The sequence below is a fragment of the Pinus tabuliformis genome, chromosome 4_1 (genome assembly GCF_031772625.1).
Source record: "Pinus tabuliformis cultivar Carrire ecotype Pingquan chromosome 4_1, CPIR1, whole genome shotgun sequence".
Classification (NCBI taxonomy): Eukaryota; Viridiplantae; Streptophyta; class Pinopsida; order Pinales; family Pinaceae; genus Pinus; species Pinus tabuliformis.
The window spans coordinates 268,730,233-268,751,640 of NC_142303.1; the positions used below are offsets into that span (position 1 = coordinate 268,730,233).

Genomic DNA, 21,408 nt, shown 5'->3' on the forward strand with positions numbered 1-21,408 from the left:
AATATAGCATTCTTCTCCTAAAAGACAACATTCCAATAACCTAATACCTCCTTAGGGTTTGACATTAAAACACCATGGCAGAAGAAGAAAACAGACCATACAGTGAGGCAGAAAAAGCCAAGGTTTTCTTAGAAGAGACACTTGAGAAGCATGGTTTGCTTGAAGAGAAAGATGAACAAGCACCAAGAGGTAGGCCTATAACCAGAGGTTTGAAAAGAGCCTTGGAACTTAAGGGAAAAGGCAAAGAGAGATAGTTGATGAAGCTATGCTTGATGATCAATTATTGGATATGATCAAAGAAGACAAGGAAAGTTGGCTTCAGGCCATCAATGATCACTTGGAGAAGTTATTGAGGAAAAAGGACAACAACATTCAAGCGAGAATGGCCAAACATTATACCAATAGAGAAAGAAATGCCAAGGCAAAACTCAAGGCTGCAAAGGCAAAAATTGAAGCCCCAACTCACCAAAAGGAGAAGGAGAAGCTTGAAATACTTGAAAAGGCTTCACTCCAAGCCTAGCTACACCATACATCAGCTCCTTGACCAATTTTTATGTCTCTTAGCATATTTTGGCAAATATATGTTTTTTGTGTTTTTTAGGCAATTTAAATGTCAACTGCCTGGTCAAATGCGCAATGCCCTTTGGGACACTTTTTCGAGAAATGGAAGCTACCAATGGCTGTGAAAGGACCAATACATCTAAGAAAACCATGTTTCTAGCGTTTGCAAAATTGGTAGATGAAAAGGGCAAACAACTAGCAAAAAATCATGTTTTTTCCCTCTTTTTCAGCTAGGTGCTACACACTTGACCAGTATTGGGAGAATGAAGTTTTGGAGGGTCAAATCACGCCAATTTTAAAAAATAAAGGAAGATTTCAAAACTAGACTAGATAATCTTTCCAATGAGCTATGCTAGGCTCAATTTGGACACCGGGAAGGCAAGAAAAAGTGGGTCTGAAGATGGCACTGCGCACTTGACAGTTGGCCTAGTTTTCCACTATTCTTCTCCAGATTTGATTTTTACCTATGGGAAATCTACATTTTACTAATGTAATTGATATGATAGATGTAATTATGATCTTTTACTATTACCTAGGGGTAAATACATTAGGTTAATAGTCTTCATCAAGTCAGGTGAATCAGTTGCAATGTAATTAGGGATGAGTCACTTTAACCACCCTACACTCTAGCTATCAGTTTAGATTTTAGTGGAATTTCTCCTCTTCTCATGGATTCGACCCCTGAGGTGGGGAGGAGATTGTTTTGACATCTATATCTTCCCTTTCTTCACTCTTTTTAGAGGTTGGACTCCATTGGATGTTGCACTAGTGTTTCAGACTTTGGCATGGAATATATTAGATGAGTTGCAACTATTTTGGTGGGATTCCTGTGGCATGGTATTTTGATATTGTTTCTTCTTCAGTTACATGTGTGTGAATTTTTTGTATCTTCCATGATCCATTTCACTTCTAAATATGTTTGATTTTCAAGGTGTGATAAGCAAAAATCATCTTCTATGTTCTGTTTTGGGAAAATCATCATAATTTGTTTCATTTCTTCAGTTTAAAAAGAATACATGATTTCCATGCTCTTTTTAGCATCTCATCTCTAAAACATTCCATAAATATACTACAAAGTGTTAAATTCCTTTCCTACCTTGCCCCATCAATGTCTGCAATTCTAATTCTCATTTTCCCTGACTTAGTTCACTCTCTGACCTAATTCACTCATCCAGTGACTACCCCAATCAAAGCAAATCAAAACCCTAGGCTACTATATCTAGCCTAAAACCCTAATCCATCCAGTCCTCTTGGTTGTGATCCTTTGGAGAGATCCCTCTCTAGCTTGGTAGGGCTAGCTACCAAGTCAAAAGATTGGTATGTGGTTACCTCAGTTGGACTCTTCCTCAGCCTTGGAGATCTGAAGGAGTGATAACATATTGGCACTGTTTCCGGGGAACGAAAGATTCATTTTCCCTGGGTGTCGACAAAGTTTAGATCTAATTGCTGATGGTGGACAGTGATCAGGCACATGAAGGCTGAAATCATCCACTTGGCGACTCCAAATCAGTTTCGAAATCAAATCCAAAGACTCCACTAAAGGATGAACCTTGCCAAGAAATATGAAAGGACAAAATGGGAAGATCATGTATTCAACTCGGACTTTTATTCAAGACATCATGTTGTTTATCATGAAATATCTCTTCTCTTTTCATGAGAATTTCCAGAAAGTTTTCCAAGGTGTATTATGTTTGATAAAAGATCACGAAACTCCATTGGATTCCTTTCCTTTGAAGGTTGTAAATATAAATTCCCTGCACGCCTTTGATCTTGGTCCAGACCCTTTTTCTGAATTTTATGATGACCATCTTCAAAGTGATGAACTTTAAGAGATCAAGACTCATCCTACATCTTCTGTACATACTCCCACACCTTGTAAAATTCCAAATAGATACAAAGCACTCATCTTACCTCCTATACTCCATACTTTCCCTAAAAGTCATTACCTATATTTTCCAAGGTTTGATGGTGAATGTGACAACATCACTGCTGAGAGACATATGCATAATTTTGAGACTTTCCTCGACCTTTTTAAGTTGATGAAGAGGACGTTAGTATTAGGTTGTTTTCCCTTTCTTTGCAAGGAAAAATCAAGAGTTGGTTCAAAAACCTACCAGCTGTAAGCATCTTAGATTTTCCGTAGTTTATCAAAGTTTTACTTGAAAAGTGGGTGGTCAAAGAAAACCCTTTCCTGATTCTAAAAGAGTATGACCAGCTGAAAAGATGGCCGGGGGAGACAGTACAATAGTTTTCTTCTAGATTCAATCAAGTCTATTGTTCGATACCTGCCAATATAAGACCTCCTCCCGACCCAGCTCTCTTACATTACCAGGATGCCTTTGATCCGGAAATCGAGTTTCAGCTAAGAGAAAGGAACCTTGCAACACTTGAAGAGATGCAGAACAATGCAGTAGATGTAGAGGCTAATCTGCTGATCAGAAGGGCAAAGTTAAAGGAAGAAAAGAGGGAGAACATAGATGCAGAGCACCTGACATATTCAGAAGTAAAGCTCAACATTTTGGTGAGTGCAATGGAGAAAATGATGCAAAAGATCACTGTGAGAGATGGATTTTCCGTTCAAGATCACCATGACCCACGTATCCCAGAAAAAGAAGAGGTCGCTGGCCCTAAACACTTGCCTTCTAATCCTAGCTACCATAGATCAGAAAATGGATTTCTAAATCAATCTGAGGAGAAGCAATCTGCTGATCTAATGTGTATGTTTGATGACATTTGTCCTTTTAATGATTTGCCAAAGTTTGATCAGTATGATGATGATTACGTTCTCCAAATTGAAGTTAATTCTGTAGAGCAATCAATAGCTGGTTTGTGGGAGGAGGAAGTTCAGTTTCAGCAATTTGAATACAGTGACCAGCCAATGCATATCAACTATGGCAGTGAGGAGGAAAGTGCAGAAAATCTGGAAGTAAGTGAAGGATCTTTGCCTCTTTGTTTTACTTCATTTCAATTCATCAGAGACAACATTGATGCAATCAGAAATCAACAGTCATTAAGTTTTGATCTTGACAATCAAGAGGATAATGAAATTCTTGATCAGAACTCCTTACCCTTGTGTTTCTCCTCATTTGCAAAAATAACAGAAAACTCTAAGCAAGCAGATAAGCAAGTGGTCAACACTATAAATGATAAACCTTCTCCTGAAATGGTTGAGGAAATCAGTTGCGATGTAGAATCCTCCTTAGCTCTAAATTTGTAGCCCCTCATTCTATTGAATTTCAAATTGCAGATGAAGGCTTGGAAGTTGAAACATATAATCAAATGATGCAAGATGATTATGTACCATTATGTTTTGAAGCATTTTAGTTTTTGAAGGAAAATTTTCATACTATCTCTAAAGCAAAGGATGAGCGGCCTGTAGAAAGTTATGCAGTCTCATTAGAACCAATGGAAAATAGGTTGCAGTAGTCTTTTAAAGTTTTTCATGACCCTATAGCTGATGTGTTGGATGATATATGTAGTAAAAGTCCTTCTCCATTAGCTAATTGTGAGCTTGAAAAGAGTGTTGATATAAACTTGATCCGACAATTGGTTTCTTTGTCATTTTTAGCAGGAGTGTCATTACAAAGCTCATCCAAAAATTTGCAGTCATATTAGGACAGTAATGAAGAAGATTATTGTTTTATTGTTGATCATCAAGAAAAATTAGTCATTCACGAGTTTCAGGATCCTTTTGTCAACTTGCTGCAGTCATCAAGGGAAGAAAGCACAGATGTTGGGAAAATTTTAAAATCAGGGCATGAAGACTACCTAGAGTAGAACAGTAATGTATTATATGGGCTGGAAATCAATATGTATTCCTATGAAGATCCTTTTGCATCATTTTTGAGGTCATCCAAAGTGCTCATGCTTTGCAATTTCATCAAGATTCAATCTTATTTCAAGTTTTCATGGGAGTTTCCTTTCTCTCTCTTCTTGCTCCTAAGAAAGCACTTGCAAAGAATTCAAATAGCAGTCAGAATGCTTACATGGTTGCATTGGTTGTTTCATTTCATTTGATCAGGTGATGAATGGGTCAGTTAGATTAGGTTTTGTTGAATAAGCTCAATTATGAGCATCTTTTTTTGGTGGAGATGCAGGGTATTTCAGTCAGTCTCGAGTTAATTTATAGAGTCAAGTTTTCAGTATTCAGTTAGTCTTTAGCTTTTGGCCGTATTGGCCCACATGGTTAGGCACTTGGTCTACGGTGTTCTTGAAACCTCCAAGGAGTTGCCATCCCCAATAAGGCTGATATTAGTGTCAGTATTTGCATACTGCCATCAACGATCAAAATCCTTTTTTCATATCATATTAGGGTCCCATTCTGAAATTTTTGTCATTCCACTAGGTCATCATGCAAAAACTTTGGTCACTGAGGGTTGAATTAGGGTTTCCTTTACTACTTTTAGAAATTTACCCCTTTTTGGCTCATTTCACCTTTTGCTGAAGTATACCATTAGTCATGATTTGTCTTCATCATGACAGTCACTTTCATCATAGTCACAACCACTCAAAGTCTCCATTAGGTCATTAGGGTTTTCATGGTTCAATAACATTCCACTCCATTGCATAAATCCAACAAGTGTCAAAATGATCAGTAACCTCTGTTCACCATGTGAAGATGATTTATAAAGAGAAATGCTTATTTCATCATGTAATTTTATGTTCACTATATGTAATAAGTATTGTTCCCAAGCTGCCAACTCAATCTCTATATGCCAAATTCATTAAAGCAAAGTCAAATTCAAAGAGCTCTCAAAGACCATCAAAAGATAAAATTGTCAAAGGAAATAGTCAAGTGAAAGGTTAATGTTTCAAAAATTTAAGTGAATGCCAAAGGGAGTTGTCTTTTCCCAAGGGTGTCCAAATCATCATTTTCCATAAGCACTAAACCCTAATTTCCTCTCCCACTAAGCTAGGGTTGGCTATGGAATCAGAGACATATGAGCAGAGGAGGCCCAAGGGAGGTCATTTTAGCAAGTATGAGGCCATTCCAACTCATAAATATCATGTATCCATCATTTTTCAAGAGGTCATTCCAAGGGACAAATCATTTGCCACAAATAAGGTCAGTTTTTCTTTAAACAATGTTTCTAGAAAAATAGAGATGAATTTGACAAATGTGAGAGAGGTTTTTGTCCATCATAGGCCAAGGATGAAAAACCTCCTTCCGTTTTTACACAGGTGTCATGGTTTTGGAGAAATGTCAAAAATACAGTTTCTACAAGAGAGTTGCTGCACTTCTGGCGTGACCTTGGGAAAATCAAATTTTCTCCTAGATGGATTGTCCAAATTAATTTCTTGATGAGTCAAATGATAACAAGCCATAAATATATTTCCAATGAGCTATCATGAGCTCAATTTTGAGATTACTAAGACCTCTAAAAGTTTCTTGCAAGATAACACTTCATTTTTGCACCCTCATTCTACACATTTTGACCAGTCTTGGGAGAATTGATTTTTGAGGGGCTATAATTGATCAGGTTTAGTGATTGATAGGTCCATCGTGTAGCCAAGAGAGAGATATTTCCAACAAGCTATCATGGCCTCAATGTGGACTTCGGGAAGACACTCAAAAGTCAATTTTAAGTCGGTGCTATGCACTTACTTCTGGCGCAACACACTTGCCAAAGAGGCACTTCCTTCTGGCGCTGCTCACTTGTCCAGGAAAGTGAGAATCACCTCCAAAATTCATAAAATCACCTCTAAACTTCATCAAATCACCTCCAAACCAACAACAAGTGAGTGATAGACAAATATAGCATTCTTCTCCTCCTACATTCATTTGTTAATGTGTTTTAAAAGTTTATTGAAGATTTGGTGTTTTTGTCACATCTAAAACCCTAGATCTCCCTCAAAACCACCCTTGAACTCTAAATTCCAAAATTTCAACTCTCCTACACTTTCATACACTCCCATACACTTTCATTCCATTTACCTAAACCCTTTATCCCAATACTCTCTAAACCTTTATCCCAAAACCCTAAGCCCTAGGTGCTACAACTACCTAGGCTCCCAAACCCCAACCCCGAAATCCATCATATTAATACTCCCTATCCCCTCCTCCATCACATAAACCCATTTAACCATCTCATTCAATTCCCCTTCCCCATTCTTTACTCCCAAAAAAACACATTCCAACAACCTAATACCTCCCTAGGGTTTGACATTAAAACACCATGGTAGAAGAAGAAAACAGGCCATACAGTGAGACAGAAAAAGCCAAGGTTTTGTTAGAATAGATGCTTGAGAAGCATGGTTTTCTGGAAGAGCAAGATTAACAAGCACCAAGAGGCAGGCCTAGAACCAAAGGTTTGAAAAGAGTTTTGGAACTTAAAGGGCAAAGGCAAAGAGAGATAGTTGATAAAGCTATGCTTGATGATCAATTCTTGGATATGATCAAAGAAGAAAAGGAAGGTTGGCTTTAGGCCATAAATGATCATTTGGAGAAGTTATTGAAGAAAAAGGACAACAACATTCAAGCGGGAATGGCCAAACCTTATGCCAATAGAGAAAGGAATTCCAGGGAAAAACTCATGGCTGCAAACGCAAAAATTGAAGCCCTAACTCACCAAAAAGAGAAGGAGAAGCTTGAAATACTTGCATAGGCTTCACTCCAAGCCTAGCCACACCAAACATCAGCTCCTTGACCAATTTTGAATTCTCTTCACATATTTTGGCAAAGATATGTTTTCTGTGTTTTTTAGGCAATTTAAATATCAGCTGCATGGTCAAACACGCAACGCCCTTTGGGACACTTTTTGGAGAAATGGAAGCTACCAATGGATGCAGAAGGACCAATAAATCTACGAAAACCATGTTTCCTGCCATGGTTTTCAAAATTGGAAGGTGAAAAGGGAAAAAAACTAGCAAAAAATCATGTTTCTGTCCTCTTTTTTAGCTAGGCGTTGCGCATTTGACTAGTCTTAGGAGAATGAAGTTTTGGAGGGTCAAATCAATCCCTTTTTGAAAAATAAAGGAATATTTGGAAACTATACTTGATAATATTTCCAATGAGCTATCTTAGGCTCAATTTGGACACCAGGAAGGCAGGAAAAAGTGGGTCTGACGATGGCGCTGCGCACTTGATAGTTGGCCTAGTTTTTCACTGTTCTTCTCCACATTTGACTTTTACCTATGGGAAATCTACATTTTACTGATGTAATTGATATGATAGATGTAATTATGGTCTTTTACTATTACCTAGGGGTAAATATATTAGGTTAATATTTTTCATCAAGTCAGATGAATCAATCGCAATGTAATTAGGTATGAGTCACTTTGACCACCCTACACTCTAGATATCAGTTTAGATTTGGGTGGAATTGCTGCTCTTCTCATGGATTTACCCCTGAGGTGGGGAGGAGTTTGTTTTGATGTCTATATCTTCCCTTTATTCACTCTTTCAGAGGTTGGACTCCATTGGATGTTGTACTAGTGTTTCAGACTTTGGCATGGAATATGTTGGATGAGTTGCAGCTATTTTGGTGGGATTCCAGTGGCATGGTATTTTGATATTGTTTCTTCTTCAGTTACATGTGTGTGAATTTTTTGTATCTTCCATGATCCATTTCACTTCTAAATATGTTTGATTTTCAAGGTGTGATAAGTAGAATTCATCTTCTATGCTTTGTTTTGGGAAAATCATCATAATTTGTTTCATTTCCTCAGTTTAAAAAGAATACATGATTTCCATGCTCTTTTTAGCATCTCATCAGTATAAACCATTCCAAAAATATAATACAAAGTGTTAAAGTACTTGCCTACCTTGCCCCATCATATGTCTACAATTCTGCTTCTCTTTTGCCCTGACTTAGTTCACTCTCTGACCTAATTCACTCATCCTGTGACTACCCCAATCAAATCAAATCAAAACCCTGAGCTGCTATGTCTAAACTAAAACCCTAATCCATCTAGCCCTCTTGGCTGTAATCCTTTGGAGAGAGCCCTCTCTGGCTTGGTAGGGCTAGCTACCAATTCAAAAGATTTATCTTTTGTTACCTCAGCTGGACTCTTCCTCATCCTTGGAGATCTAGAGGAGTGATAACATACTGGCGTCGTTGTCAGGGAACACAAGATTCATTTTACCTAGGTGTACGACAAAGTTTAGATCTGATTGCTAATGTTGGACAGTGATCATGCACATGAAGGCTGAAATCATCCACCTGGTGACTCCAAATCAGTTTCGAAATCAAATCCAAAGACTCCACTAAAGGATGAACCTTGCCAAGAAATATGAAAGGACAACATCGGAATATCAGGTATTCAACTTGGACTTTTATTCATGACATCATGTTGTTTATCATGAAATATCTCTTCTCTTTTCCTGAGAATTTCCAGAAATTTTTCCAAGGTGTATTATGTTTGAGAAAAGATCACGAAACTCCATTGGATTCCTTTCCTTTGAAGGTTGTAAATACAAATTCCTCGTACGCGTTTGATCTTGGTCCAGACCCTTTTACCAAATCTTATGATGACCATCTTCAAATTGATGAACCTCAAGAGATCAAGAATGATCCTACAACTTCTGTACATACTCCTACACCTTGTAAAATTCCATATAGATACAAACCACTCATCTTACTTCCTATACTCCATGCTTTCCTTCAAAGTCAATACCTATATCTGCCAAGGTTTGATGGTGAATGTGACAACATCACTTCTGAGAGACATATGCAAAATTTTGAGACTTTCCTCGACCTTTTTGAAGTTGATGAAGAGGATGTCAATATTAGGCTGTTTTCCCTTTCTTTGCAAGGCAAAGTCAAGAGTTGGTTCAAAAACCTACCGGCTGCAAGCATATTAGATTTCCCATAGTTTATCAAAGTTTTCCTTCACAAGTGGGTGGTCAAAGAAAACCACTTCCTGATTCTAGAAGAGTATGACCAGCTGAAAAGACGGCTAGGGGAGTTAGTACAACATTTTTCTGCCAGATTCAATGAAGTCTATTGTTCGATACCTGCCAATATAAGAACTCCTCCCGGCTTAGCTCTCTTACATTACCCGGATGCCTTTGATCTGGAAATGGAGTTTTAGCTGAGAGAAAGGAACCTTGCAACACTTGAAGAGATGCAGAACAGTGCAGTAGATGTAGAGACTACTCTGTTGATTAGAAGGGCAAAGTTGAAGGAACAAAAGCGGGAGAGCATAGATGTAGAGCACCTGACATCTTCAAAAGTAAAGCTCGACATTTTGGTGAGTGCAGTGGAGCAAATGATGTAAAATATCACTGTGAGAGATGTATTTTCCGTTCAAGATCACCATGACCCACTTATCCCAGAAAAAGAAGAGGTTGCTGGCCCTAAACACTTGCCTTCTAATCCCAGCTACCATAGATCAAAAAATGGATTTTTAAATCAATCTGAGGAGAAGAAATCTGCTGATCTAATGTGTATGTTTGATGACATTCGTTCTCTTAATGATTTTCCAAAGTTTGATCAGTATGATGATGATTATGTTCTCCAAATTGAATCTAATTCTACAGAGAAATCAACAGCTGGTTTGTGGGAGGAGGAAGTTCAGTTTCAACAGCTTGAATATAGTGATAAGCCAATGCATATCAGCTATGGTAGTGAGGAGGAAAGTACAAAAAATTTGGAAGTAAGTGAAGGATATTTGCCTCTTTGTTTTACTTCATTTCAATTCATCAGAGAAAACTTTGATGCAATCAGAAATCAACAGTCATTAAGTTTTGATCTTGACAATCAAGAGGATGTTGATTTGGGGTAGCATTGGATGTGCTCTAGCCACGAAATTTGGTGGAGAGGTTAGGGCACATGAGATCTACAATACCCAGAAAGGCTTTGTGCAGATTCTAAATAGATCAGGAGATATTTAAATAATTAATATTTTAAATGGAGTCCCTAAGTCTAAACTTAGGGAAAATAAAATATTAATGTGTATTAATATGAATTTGTGTTAGAGTGGTCCAAAAGACATGGATCAAGCCAGATATAATCTTAACCGTTGATTAGGGACTTAATCTTGACCGTTGAGATGTCAACAGGAAAAGTATAAGAGGAGGCTTGAGGATCACTTGGAGAGGACACCAGAGTGATCAGTCATTCTATTCTCTAGAGTGGGGTTTGCTAAGAGAGATAGAATTAGTGATCGGGAGAGAAACTAAGGGGAAATGAGTACAGAGAAACAGAGAAGTTAGAGATTGTGCTGGGAGAGCAGAGCAGCAGCCAAGGAGGGTGACGTGGAGACAACAAGGGTTCACGCAGGGCCATGCAGAGGAAGCCAAGTGCTGCGCAGAGCAACAGAGGGGCCAGTGTAGCTGACGCAGAGGCTCCTAGAGTTGACGTAGGGCTTCCTGGGGCTGACGTAGGCCAAGGAAGGATGACACAAGGCCATCGCTGGGCTAGGAGAGGCTAATGCAATCCAGATTGGGCAGACGCTGGGGTTGTAGAGAAGTTTTGTGCTGAGGAACTGCTGGAAGGATTTTCCAGGGTTTTACCTAGGAGATTTCTCTCAAAATGTGAGGTATATTTGCCAAGGAAATTCTCTGTTGGGTAAGCCAGGTTCGGCACCTAGGTTGTACTCTGATATTGCTTAATAAGAAAACCCTCAGATAACTACACTGGTTTTCCAACATTGGGTTTTTCCGGGGACATTAGTCCAAAAATAATGGTGTCATGTGGTGTGTTTTTTATTGTTTCTTTTAGTTGCTGATCTGTAATATGTTGAGCATGCACTAGTGTTTATTTTCAGTATTTACATTGTAAATAACTTGTTAAGGAAGATAACAAGTAGGTAGGAATAAATCAGATAAAGTGCATGGAGGGTTTCTAACTAAGTAAACTTAGAATCTTCAACATGGTATTAGAACGTGATTGCAGATCACTGGAGGACTAAAAGACATCATTCGAGCAGAGTAATAGCAACAGAAAACAACTGTCCCGAGGTGACAAAAGCTGTTTCTAGCAGCACAAAAGCCAAGGAAGTGTGATGCAGAGCTAGCCAGAGACACACAGAAGAAGTCGAGAACAACACAGAGCCTCAGAGAGGCCAGCATTGTTGACACAGAGGGCCAAAGGGTTGATGCAGGGCATCCCAGGGCTGATACAGACCCATCCGGGGTGATGCAGAGCCAGCGTGAGGCAGAGAGGGGCTGACGCAGTTCACAGAGAGGCAGTTGCTGCGGTCTAGAAGGCTGCAGGAATATTGCAGAGTGGAGATGGTGAGGTATTGTAGTCAGAAAAGTACCTGACAGAGCAAGGCCAGAGGAGTTGTTACCGAGCGTTTCTAGCCGAGGAACCTGGATCAGCAGTGCAGTTGCACAATATGATCAGAGTAGGGGGCATCTTGACAAGCAGCAAAAGGATTTCCGGGAGAGAAATCAGGACTCAGAGGGAGTCCAGAAGAGAACTTCCATATGAGAAGTAGAGACTCAAAGGAGTCGAACAGAGAACTTCCAGGAAGGAAGTAGAGGAGCGTCATGGCACTACATGAAGTAAGAGACCAGGATAGACTGGACGGAGCATCGAACTTTGCAGTCTAGAAGGCCAGAATCTTATCAGTACTTGACAGGAATCATGTCAAGAACTTCGCCTTAAAGGTAGTAGCTGTCCTAGTTGACCCCAATAATAATTATAGGTACGAAGAGGCGATGGTGAGGGCCAAGTGCATTATCCTTGACGTGGTCAAGGATCATGTGGTATCGCATATATCTGAGAAGGAAACGACAGTTGAGATGTGGGAGGCTCTTAAGAACCTGTACCAGCTGTTACACAGTAATTTATCACTGCCTTCCTGTCAGTCACCCTGCTGTGTCCAGAAGTCACAATCACTAAGTGTTTGATCCCTGAACTGGCTTAAAACCCATTTTTCCAAAGTTTTGTGCATCAGCGCGTCTGTTCCTAAAATAACCGCGATGACCAGCGCCTCACAGTGTATTTCGTGCGCTGCCATCGCGGAAGAACATCACTTTTCCGCGATGACGCACAGCGCGGCTTTCCCGTGTTCTTCCGCGCTGACATGACTTGTTCAGTTATTGTTATGTGCTGACAGCGCGGCAGTCTCTATATAATCCGCGCTGATCCAGTTTGGGCGAATTTGTTCAAACAACCAGCCTTCCAGATCTCTCCAGGCTTGGTTGTTAGCTTTGTGAATATCGACTCCCTTCTATGGCATGTCTGTTCGACCCTTTGCAACTACTCCCCTTGAAGATAAGCTCATCCTTCCACCTTTTTAGGAGACTCCTTCTCCTATATAAACTTCCACCATTACCATGAGCAGCTAGTTAGAAACTAGTGGGAACTAGCTAGACTTAGCTTGGATTGTACAGAGCTTGTAGTGCTCAGATTGCTGCTATAGGTTTGGTGTGTTAGGAGTGGAAGTGTTTGATTGCTTTGGGAAGTTTGTTTGTGACGTTTGTGTGAGAGAGAGAGAGTTGTTTGTCTTGGGAGAACCATCCTCAAAGGTGAATGCTTGAGATACATGCTGACTGATCCCTCCTGAGAAGTTTATCGACGTCAGAACATTTGGTTGTACTCTTCTCTATTCTGATTAATAATAGATGACTGCTATTATTGTTCCATTCTCGTTTGTTTATGCAATGGATAAATGTGAATTATGTCTTTTCTGACTGGCATATAGTTACTTTTACTAGATTTCACGCTTGCGTTTGCCTTCTCTTCGTGTGTGCAGGTGTCCGTTCGCGGGGATCGCGGAGGACTGTGACCAGCCGAAGCGAAGGAGCAAAGGAGACATCTCTTCGTCCAACGACAGCGCAGGAATCCAAGTAGGTGCTCTTTACTTCTTGTTTAATTGTAACTAGGAACATGCGTGGCAGCATTGTGTGATTGTTGCTAGACCCCTATTGGGCTAGTAGGGATCGCCTCTATCCGTAGAGGGGATTTACCTCTCCAACAATTTGGCGACTCCACTGGGGATCAGCCTTTTTGTCTCTTGAGTCCACTTTTGTGTTTGGCTTTGATTGATCTCTTTTCGAGTTTTTGGGATTGTCTTTTTGCTTATGAACTTTCTGGGCGTTTCTGGGAAGCATTTTTATCATTGAAAAGCTCCTGCCTTTGGTTTGGGAAGTTTTTATTTTGGCTTTCCTTGTTTTTTACTCCCAGCGCGTTTTATTTCGGAACAGTCGCGCTGACATCGCGACTCTGTTCTTTGGTTTTCTCTTCATCGCGCCTGTACGTCTAACAACCGCGCTGACCTCGTTTTCAAGGGCAGCGCGCTTTATTCGTGTTCTTCCGCGCTGACATCGCGCCCACTCTTCTTTGTGATTTTGGTCGTCGCGTCTGTGTGCCTTATATCCGCGCTGACCTCGTTTCTTCTAGGGCAGCGCGCTTTTTCCCTGACTTTCCGCGCTGACGTCGCAAAGTTGCTGAAGGCCTCCCCCTGTCAGCGCCAAGTTGCTGAAGGCTACCCGCGCTGAGCCTGAAAAACTCATTTTTGTCCAAATTGACCTCCTGAACCTCTTGCTGTGACTTTCCCTTCTTCTCCCCGCTTGTCTGATGACTTGTTTTTCACTCTCTGAACTTTGAACTGTTTGATTACGGAGCTCAACTCCATAGGGTTTCGTTTTGCTTGGTTTTGAGTTTGCAAACAACTTCCCTTCTAGCTGCTTGGTTCGTGTGTTCATCCTTACTTTTGCGATTGCTGGATTGTGTTTGGGTCTCTAATTGACTGGTTGCGACTCTGGTCCGTCGGATGTTTGCTTTTCTCTATTGATTTCGCACTCTGAACCCTAGGACATCTAGTGGCCGTGTGTGTGTGTCAAGCCTCCCGTGAGGATCCCTGTTTGCTTAATTGACCAGCTCGTTCTAGGCTCATTTTCGCATTTTTTCAGTGATTGTCAGAGTGTATTGGATTGTGCTTCCAAGTGGTCTTTTTCGCTTCCTCCTTGCTTGCGATCCTTGCTTGTTTTGCAGAGCTTAGATCACATAGCTCGTGCATTGCCTCGTTTCCTTTTGATTTCGAGACTTCGGTTGAGTGTTTTTGGGAACTTTGTGTGCTCTCATTAAGTAGTTTACTTGGTGTTCAAGTTCCTCCAAATTCCTTTAGGTGTTTTATGTCATTAAAAAGAAAACGAATTAGTAGCTTGCTTTAAAATTCGAAAAGGAAAAGAACATTTCATTGATTTGCATTTTCAAAAGAAAAGTTTCCTTTCCTCGCTTTAGTTGCATTTAGCTGCTTGTTTGTTTGTATTCGTTTTGTTTAAAAAATTCTTTGCTCTCTCGTAGCTAGAATTCATCGAACGAAACGAAATTCTTTTGCATATAGATTGCATCTAAGTAATTGTGAGCGAACATACGATAGAGCTTGAAATCGAAACTTAATCTCAAGATCAACTATAAAATGAACCAAATGAATCTAAAAACGCATTGGAACTAAACGCAAATATTTAGAGGTCTAGGTTAGAGACGTGTCCCGGCGTCTTAAAACATAGTCGCTGTTGTTTCACATTAGGTTGGGTGATTCCTCCTTCTGTGACTCGATAGTGGTCTAATACGGACTGCGCTCCCACGTACCGTCGAGTATATAGGGAGACCCCACTAGGCTTTTATCCTCTATCCATAGGAAGCCGAGTCGGCCGCCCTACAATTCGCAATGCAGTGAACACAGCATTCACGAAGATTGACCACCCGTACCCTAAAAAGTATTCTGTGGTTTTGCGAAGAGTTTGGCACACCCTCTACCTAGAGTTACAGAGCAGTCGCTTTTGATCCTTTTCAGACTCCCTAAACGAAAAGGTGCCTGTGAGCGTCTTGTCACTTCGTGCTCATTAAACATTCGAAGGAGACTGGAGTCATCTTTGTCCTTTTCTCGACTCCTGAAATATGAAAAGGTCAAGTTTGGTCCTTGCGTCTTAAAATTAATTTGGCCACGATAACATCACCTGGTTAGATCTTGTGTGCGTTAGCTTGAGTAGGTTTCGTTTTCATTTGCTATGGCAACTTTTCCAGGATTCACTAACCCAGGTTCCCCCTCTGATGGGAACCCAGGACAATTCCCTCCTCTTGGGAATGTTGGTGCTCCGTATATGGCGACGTTGTCCCTACCAGGGTTAACTGTCGGGTTGCCTGTGTGGTTGTTTTCAACCTCTTTGGTCCCTACCGTATCGGCTGTTAGTCCGTCAGTCCCTCCACCTGAACAACGTCATGTTGATCCTAAGGTGGATCTCTCCCCTTCGACGCCTACCTCTACGTCTTCCTCTTGTACTTCGCCTGGTGAAAGTCTCGATTCGCATAACCAGGTGGCTAAGAAGAAGAAGAGGAAGACCAAGAAGAAGAAGTCCCCTAAGGGAGAGCCTACACACATAGTCCCCCCCTCAAGTCCAGCTATCCACTCCACTATACCTGAAGTCGGGTCACCTTCTGCTCCTCCGCGGAAGGTCAAGTTTCCTTGTCGATTATGCAAGGAGGACCATCTCCTTCGTGATTGCCCTGGCATTCCCAGGGTATTAGAAGTTTGGTCTCACGATCCGGCCCACCCTTCATCGTCCACTGATGATCATGGCGATGCTACCTCATCAGTTGGGAATGGTAAGGAGAAAAGGAAGTTTCGAATCCCCTGTCGACTTTGTGAAGGCAAACATCCCCTTCACCTTTGTCCCCTCATGGATAAAGCCTCTGCTGTGTTGGAAAGTCTTGCTGCTCCTCCGAATCCATTTCCCGCCGGTTATCAACGTCTTTCTACAACTGTAGATCGCGCCCGTGTTAACAAAGAGATTGTTTCAGATTCCTCTTTTTTCCAAGCCCCTCTTCCCGAACCTGGCTGTTCCCAGTCTGTTCCAGACCCGCCGTTGGTCGGAAAGAGTGTTGATTCGAGTTCACCTCCTCTCAAGCACTCTGTTTCGGAAGAGCAAAATTCTCATGTTCTTCTCGTCTCCTCAGATTCTCCTGAGCTTGATAAAGGTTCTCCTGAAACCTCTCCGGAGAATTTAGATTCGGTTCTTTCCGAGCAGGGGGGCAACCATATGGTTCCCCCACCAAGTAGTTCCGTCATCTCCTTTGATTGGAGTCGTTTGACTGCCCCTCCCCTTCCATCCCATGTGCCTTTCTGGGTCACCGCCTATGCTTGCAATAGGGCACTGCCCGGCACTGTGTTAGACGAAGGAGCATCGGTTAGTCTTATGCCCGTTACTACTTGGCGAGCTTTGGGTTCCCCATCGCTTGTACCTGTCGCGCCGCATCTCACCGCGTTTGATGGAGGAACGAGTCAGCCATTAGGGATCCTCCCGAAGTTTCCTATTACTTTGGGAGGCAAGACCGTCTATATAGACGTCTCAGTTACCCAAGGTTCTTTAGACTTCAGTCTTCTCCTTGGTCGTGATTATGTGTATGCCATGGGAGCCCTTGTTTCTTCACTTTTCCGTGTGGTTTGTTTTCCACACGATGGAAGAATCGTGACATTCGATCAATTATCGTTCGTTCGTCCACAAGCCCCTCCGGCGCACTCCTCCTTCCCTCCTGGTTTTCATCCACAAGTTGCATCTGCCTCACCGCAAATCAACTACGTGGCCACCCAACCCGTGCCCGTACCCAGTGACGACACCATCGTACATAGTGTCCTGGGGGCATTAGGTCCTGATTTCCAAGATGTTGGACTCCCCTCCGGAGCCACTTTCTTGGGGGCCTCCACTTCCCGTTCATTATGATGAAGTCCATTCTGAGCACAGTTCCTTGTCTTGTGTCAAGCTCGCTAAAAAATGAAACACGGCGGCCCGAGGACAGTTCTTTTACCTGTGTCAACCTCGTTAAAACAATGAAACATAAGCTCGTGCAATTCGAGCGCAATAACCATTTTGTCAACCTTCAACCCATTTTCAATGGCTTGAAGCTTGGGGGGCATGTACCTCGAATTGAGACACGATGCTGGGGGCATGCCCGTTCCTTTCCTATCAAGCATAGTTTGCATGTATATACGTGCCTTTAAGCTTGCATCAAAAATAAAATCCATTGTTCAAAGCATAGTTTGCATACGTGATTATCATATGTGTTTTCAAGCTTTCATAAAAATAAAATATGTGCATATTTCACGATGGGTCGTTTGTTATGCAAGTAGATACATCAGATAACATGTGTGTCGAACAGTCGCGTAACATATGAAACACATCATCATATGTAAAAGATCCATCTAAGAATAAGCATACATAAATCATTTCAAGCATAGTTTGCACGTGTGTGTTTTTAAGCTTGCATTAAACATATAAAATCCATGAGTCGAGTGTCGTGCAAATTCATACATAAGATCACAAATTGTACTGAACAAACGCATAACACAAGATAACACATCATCACATGTAACAACGACTCATCCAAAAATCGGTATGTATATATATATATATCGTGTGGCGCACTGAGGCGCTCAAAAATAGAAGTACATGTCCCAAAATCTCAATACATCTGAGTCATAATGTCTCAAAATAAACAGTGGAAATAAAACCTAGGTGACTAATCGGCTGGATGGTGCTCTCTGTAGTACACAGCCGCTCGTGCCAACCGCCTCAGAAGGCGGTGCACTCTGGGTTCCACACCCACTGTGTGGATCTGATGCTCCACAGGAACCTCCTCGACCCCCTGGAAGTCCGGCACCCCCTCCAGCAACCCCTCAAGGTTGCGAGCCACAATCTCTGGTGTGTTGGCCCCTGGAGGGGCTAAGGCCAAAGCTCCGGCTCCCGGGCCCTCTCTCCGTGCCGTGGCAGCCAGGCCAATCGGTCTAGTAGGCCCCACATCTGCATGACAAGACATTTATTAGGACATGTACATAAAAAATTTAAAAACAATACAAAACTCAAAAGACAAAAAGTGTCATACCTGCATCATCCCACTGTTCACCCGGAGGCAGCACCAAGTCAGGATCATTGCGGAAATCCATCCCCGCATATGGCCAATCCTGTACGAAGATCTCCTGCTGGTCCAACCAGTCTCTGAAAAATGCCCCCCAGCTATGTGGTCGGCCGCCACCCCCACGTGGCATAATCCGAGCCCATCGTGAGGCCCTCGTCTCTCGAGGATCTCTGGGGGCATCCACAGCCATAGACTGCAGTCGCATGGCTGGTACTCGCTCCAGAATGAGCGGGACCAGGATCGATCCATACCCGAACTGCTTCGTCTCTCCGCGACGGCAGTTGCTCAATTGCCTCTTCATGTTGTTGCACACCGCAGTGCACCAGTCAAACACGGTAGGCTCGAGGCACTCGAGGGCTAGTAGGAGATGGGTCTTGGATGCCTCGTGGTTCGCCATGCTGCCCGCTGCCCGGGTCACCATGAACAGGATGGTGCGCAGCACTATGTCTCTCACTGTGGGGATCGAGCACTTCCCACTCCGCGTTTTCACCGCTCCCGGGCAAACCTCAGCCATCAGGTCATCCAGAGTACCGCCGCTAGGTCGCTGCCCCTCCAAGATGGGCCTCGCACCTCGGCGCGACAACCCAGTCAAGAAAAAGATATCCATGTGGTCAAACTCAATGTCGTGACCACGGATGGTGAATTTTTGGTCCACCGGGTTCCATGCCCTGATCAGCAGCTCCAGCAGATCATGTTGGGCCCTCAGACGCGGCGTAAGGAAGAATTTCATGAATCCGCACGCCCGCATGGCGTTGCAGCAATTTACGTCTCCCCAAGCAGCCACATCCTCTACATCGTGAACTCTCTCTTGCCATTGAAAGGCCATGATGTCCTGCATGAACAATAAAAACCAATCAGAATTGTTTTCATGGAGAAATTTACGTTCATTTATTAAAAAACAAAACTTTTCCGCGCCATCGCGGCTGTTTTAGGGACAGCCGCGATGACAATGGCGGCTCTGTGTAAAAAATGCGAGGTCAGCGCGGAAGAACACGCCTTTTCTGCGCTGACCCGAAGTTGGTTACATTGGCTATTTTTCGGTCAGCGCGACCCCGTGGGCAATTTCCGCGCTGACCGAGGGCGCACCCATGCAAATAAAAAATGCCCAATTGGGCCCATTCAACCGTTAAAAAACTCCTAAAATGAACCAGAATGCAGGGCAAAAGAATGAGAACCTACCTGGAAGAAGCAGATCTGAAAATGGTCTCCGGATGGGCTGGAAATCGCTCCGTCAACTTTTTGACTTCTCCACGTTCTTCGCACTCCAAATAGTAAAATGGTAAAAATGACTTATTACCCCCCCCTATTTATAGTAAAAACTCCTAAATTACCATATTTTTTTGGGTTTTTACCATTTTTAGCCATAAAACTAGCCTTGGTTCTGTTTTCAAGCATGTTCCAATATGTTTTTACGTATATTGAATGGATTTATGCGGGTAGTGCCCTTGTGCAGGTACATGTATCGTAGCTTGGTCATGACAGTCCATAATTCATGTGATTCCCAAAGTGTCGTCTCTAAGCTCTTTTCCGACGTTAAACAAGAGAAGATGGCCGAGCTACCTTTCAGCTCGTTAAAGGGAACGAAAGGCGGTCGTTTTTAAGCTCTTTTTCCGACCGTTAAGCCAAAAAGATCGCCGGGTGTTTGTCGTTTCGCACTCGATATTGGCCCTAAAACGACGTGTTTTCGACCGCTTTTTTCCTTTTTCGGGTCCAGAACACTATTTACGAAAAGTACTCCTCGATCGTAATGATCGGGCGGTTCTTTCGAGCACAGTTTTATACTTTTTCGGGCTCGAGAGACACAACTATACGAAAAAGGACCCCCCTGGAGTCTCCTTTTCCGCATTCTTTTCAGACTCTCGAAACAAGAAAAGAAGCCGAGTTTTTCCTTTGTCAGGCTCGTTAAACACTCAATGACATCGGATATTGTCAACATGACACACACCAAGCATATGTTATCCCCGTCAAGCTTGTCATCCAAAAATAATCGGGGTACCTGCCTGCAAAGGTGGGGAAAATGGAACTTTGATTACAGTCGTCTCGGCAGTACGTCACTCTTGAACATGGCACTCCGCTGTTTCGTGTCTGGGTGGGGTCATCTCATCTCGTTTTCACTAGCCTCCATGGGTTTGGGATATCCTATTTGACCTCTCATCTGTTCATTGCCGTCATCATCCTATCCGCTGCTCATTTGATGTCAAGTACTGCCAAATCCGTTACAGTGCCGTTATATGTTCAAGAGAAGTTGTCCTCTGCCACAATGCAACCTCGTTCGCTATCTCATCACAAATTATTATACCTCTGTCTCATGTCGATGATGTGGGAATCATCATGGCCCACCTTCGATCAAGGCCACTTCTCGTCGACTTCAGCTCATTATCCGAGAAAGTGACTTAGAGACTCTTTCCAGGTGCCTTGGAGCCTGCATGCCTCAATGGCAGGTTCCTCGTGTTCGACGCAAGGTTTACATCATTGACCTACGATCGAATGATTCAGTGGGTGTTCGACACCAGCTCATTGATTCACACGCCACGGATTGTACCTATAGTACCTTGAGGGCCATTGTCATTATTGGTGGTACCTCTCGCGTCTGTTAACGGTTCTCATCATTGGCCGGTAATCAGACGATGTTCATGCATGTTCGACTCCAACCCCTGTATTCACATGTGTGGACTTGTACTCTGTTCGGGTCGAGATGGAGCGCAAGACCCTGGATCCTTGCTCACTGTGGTCCAGGTTGCGATTTTGTGGATAATCATTACATGACTCATTGATGGATGGCTGCGCCCATACCTGCGTCTTCATGGATGGCTGCGACCATACCTTGTCATTATTATGGTCTCTTTAGCTAGGTGGCTGCGTCCATACCATAGACCAGTCTCGCATGTCTTTTGGATGGCTGCGCCCATGCCTAGACTGCATGTATATGATTGTCAGAGATTTTTCGGTACTTCCTGGTGGTGTTCCAGTTCGGCGTGTGTTGTAAAGCATTTCACCCCTCCCACTCTCTCGGTCTTCATGCTTTAGGGGGCATCTG

The 21,408-nt window shown here is 42.5% G+C and overlaps 1 protein-coding gene across 1 annotated transcript; it reads right to left on the minus strand.

Moving 5' to 3' along the window:
• Positions 1–17,874: 17,874 nt before the first annotated feature.
• Positions 17,875–18,613, minus strand: LOC149175300 (uncharacterized). Its single transcript, XM_089422802.1, has 2 exons — positions 18,339–18,613; positions 17,875–18,256 (listed from the first exon to the last, which is right to left on the minus strand). The coding sequence occupies exons 1-2, from the start codon at positions 18,574–18,576 to the stop codon at positions 17,976–17,978; spliced, it is 519 nt and encodes a 172-aa protein (XP_089278928.1). The 5' UTR covers positions 18,577–18,613; the 3' UTR covers positions 17,875–17,975.
• Between the last annotated feature and the right edge of the window lie 2,795 nt (positions 18,614–21,408).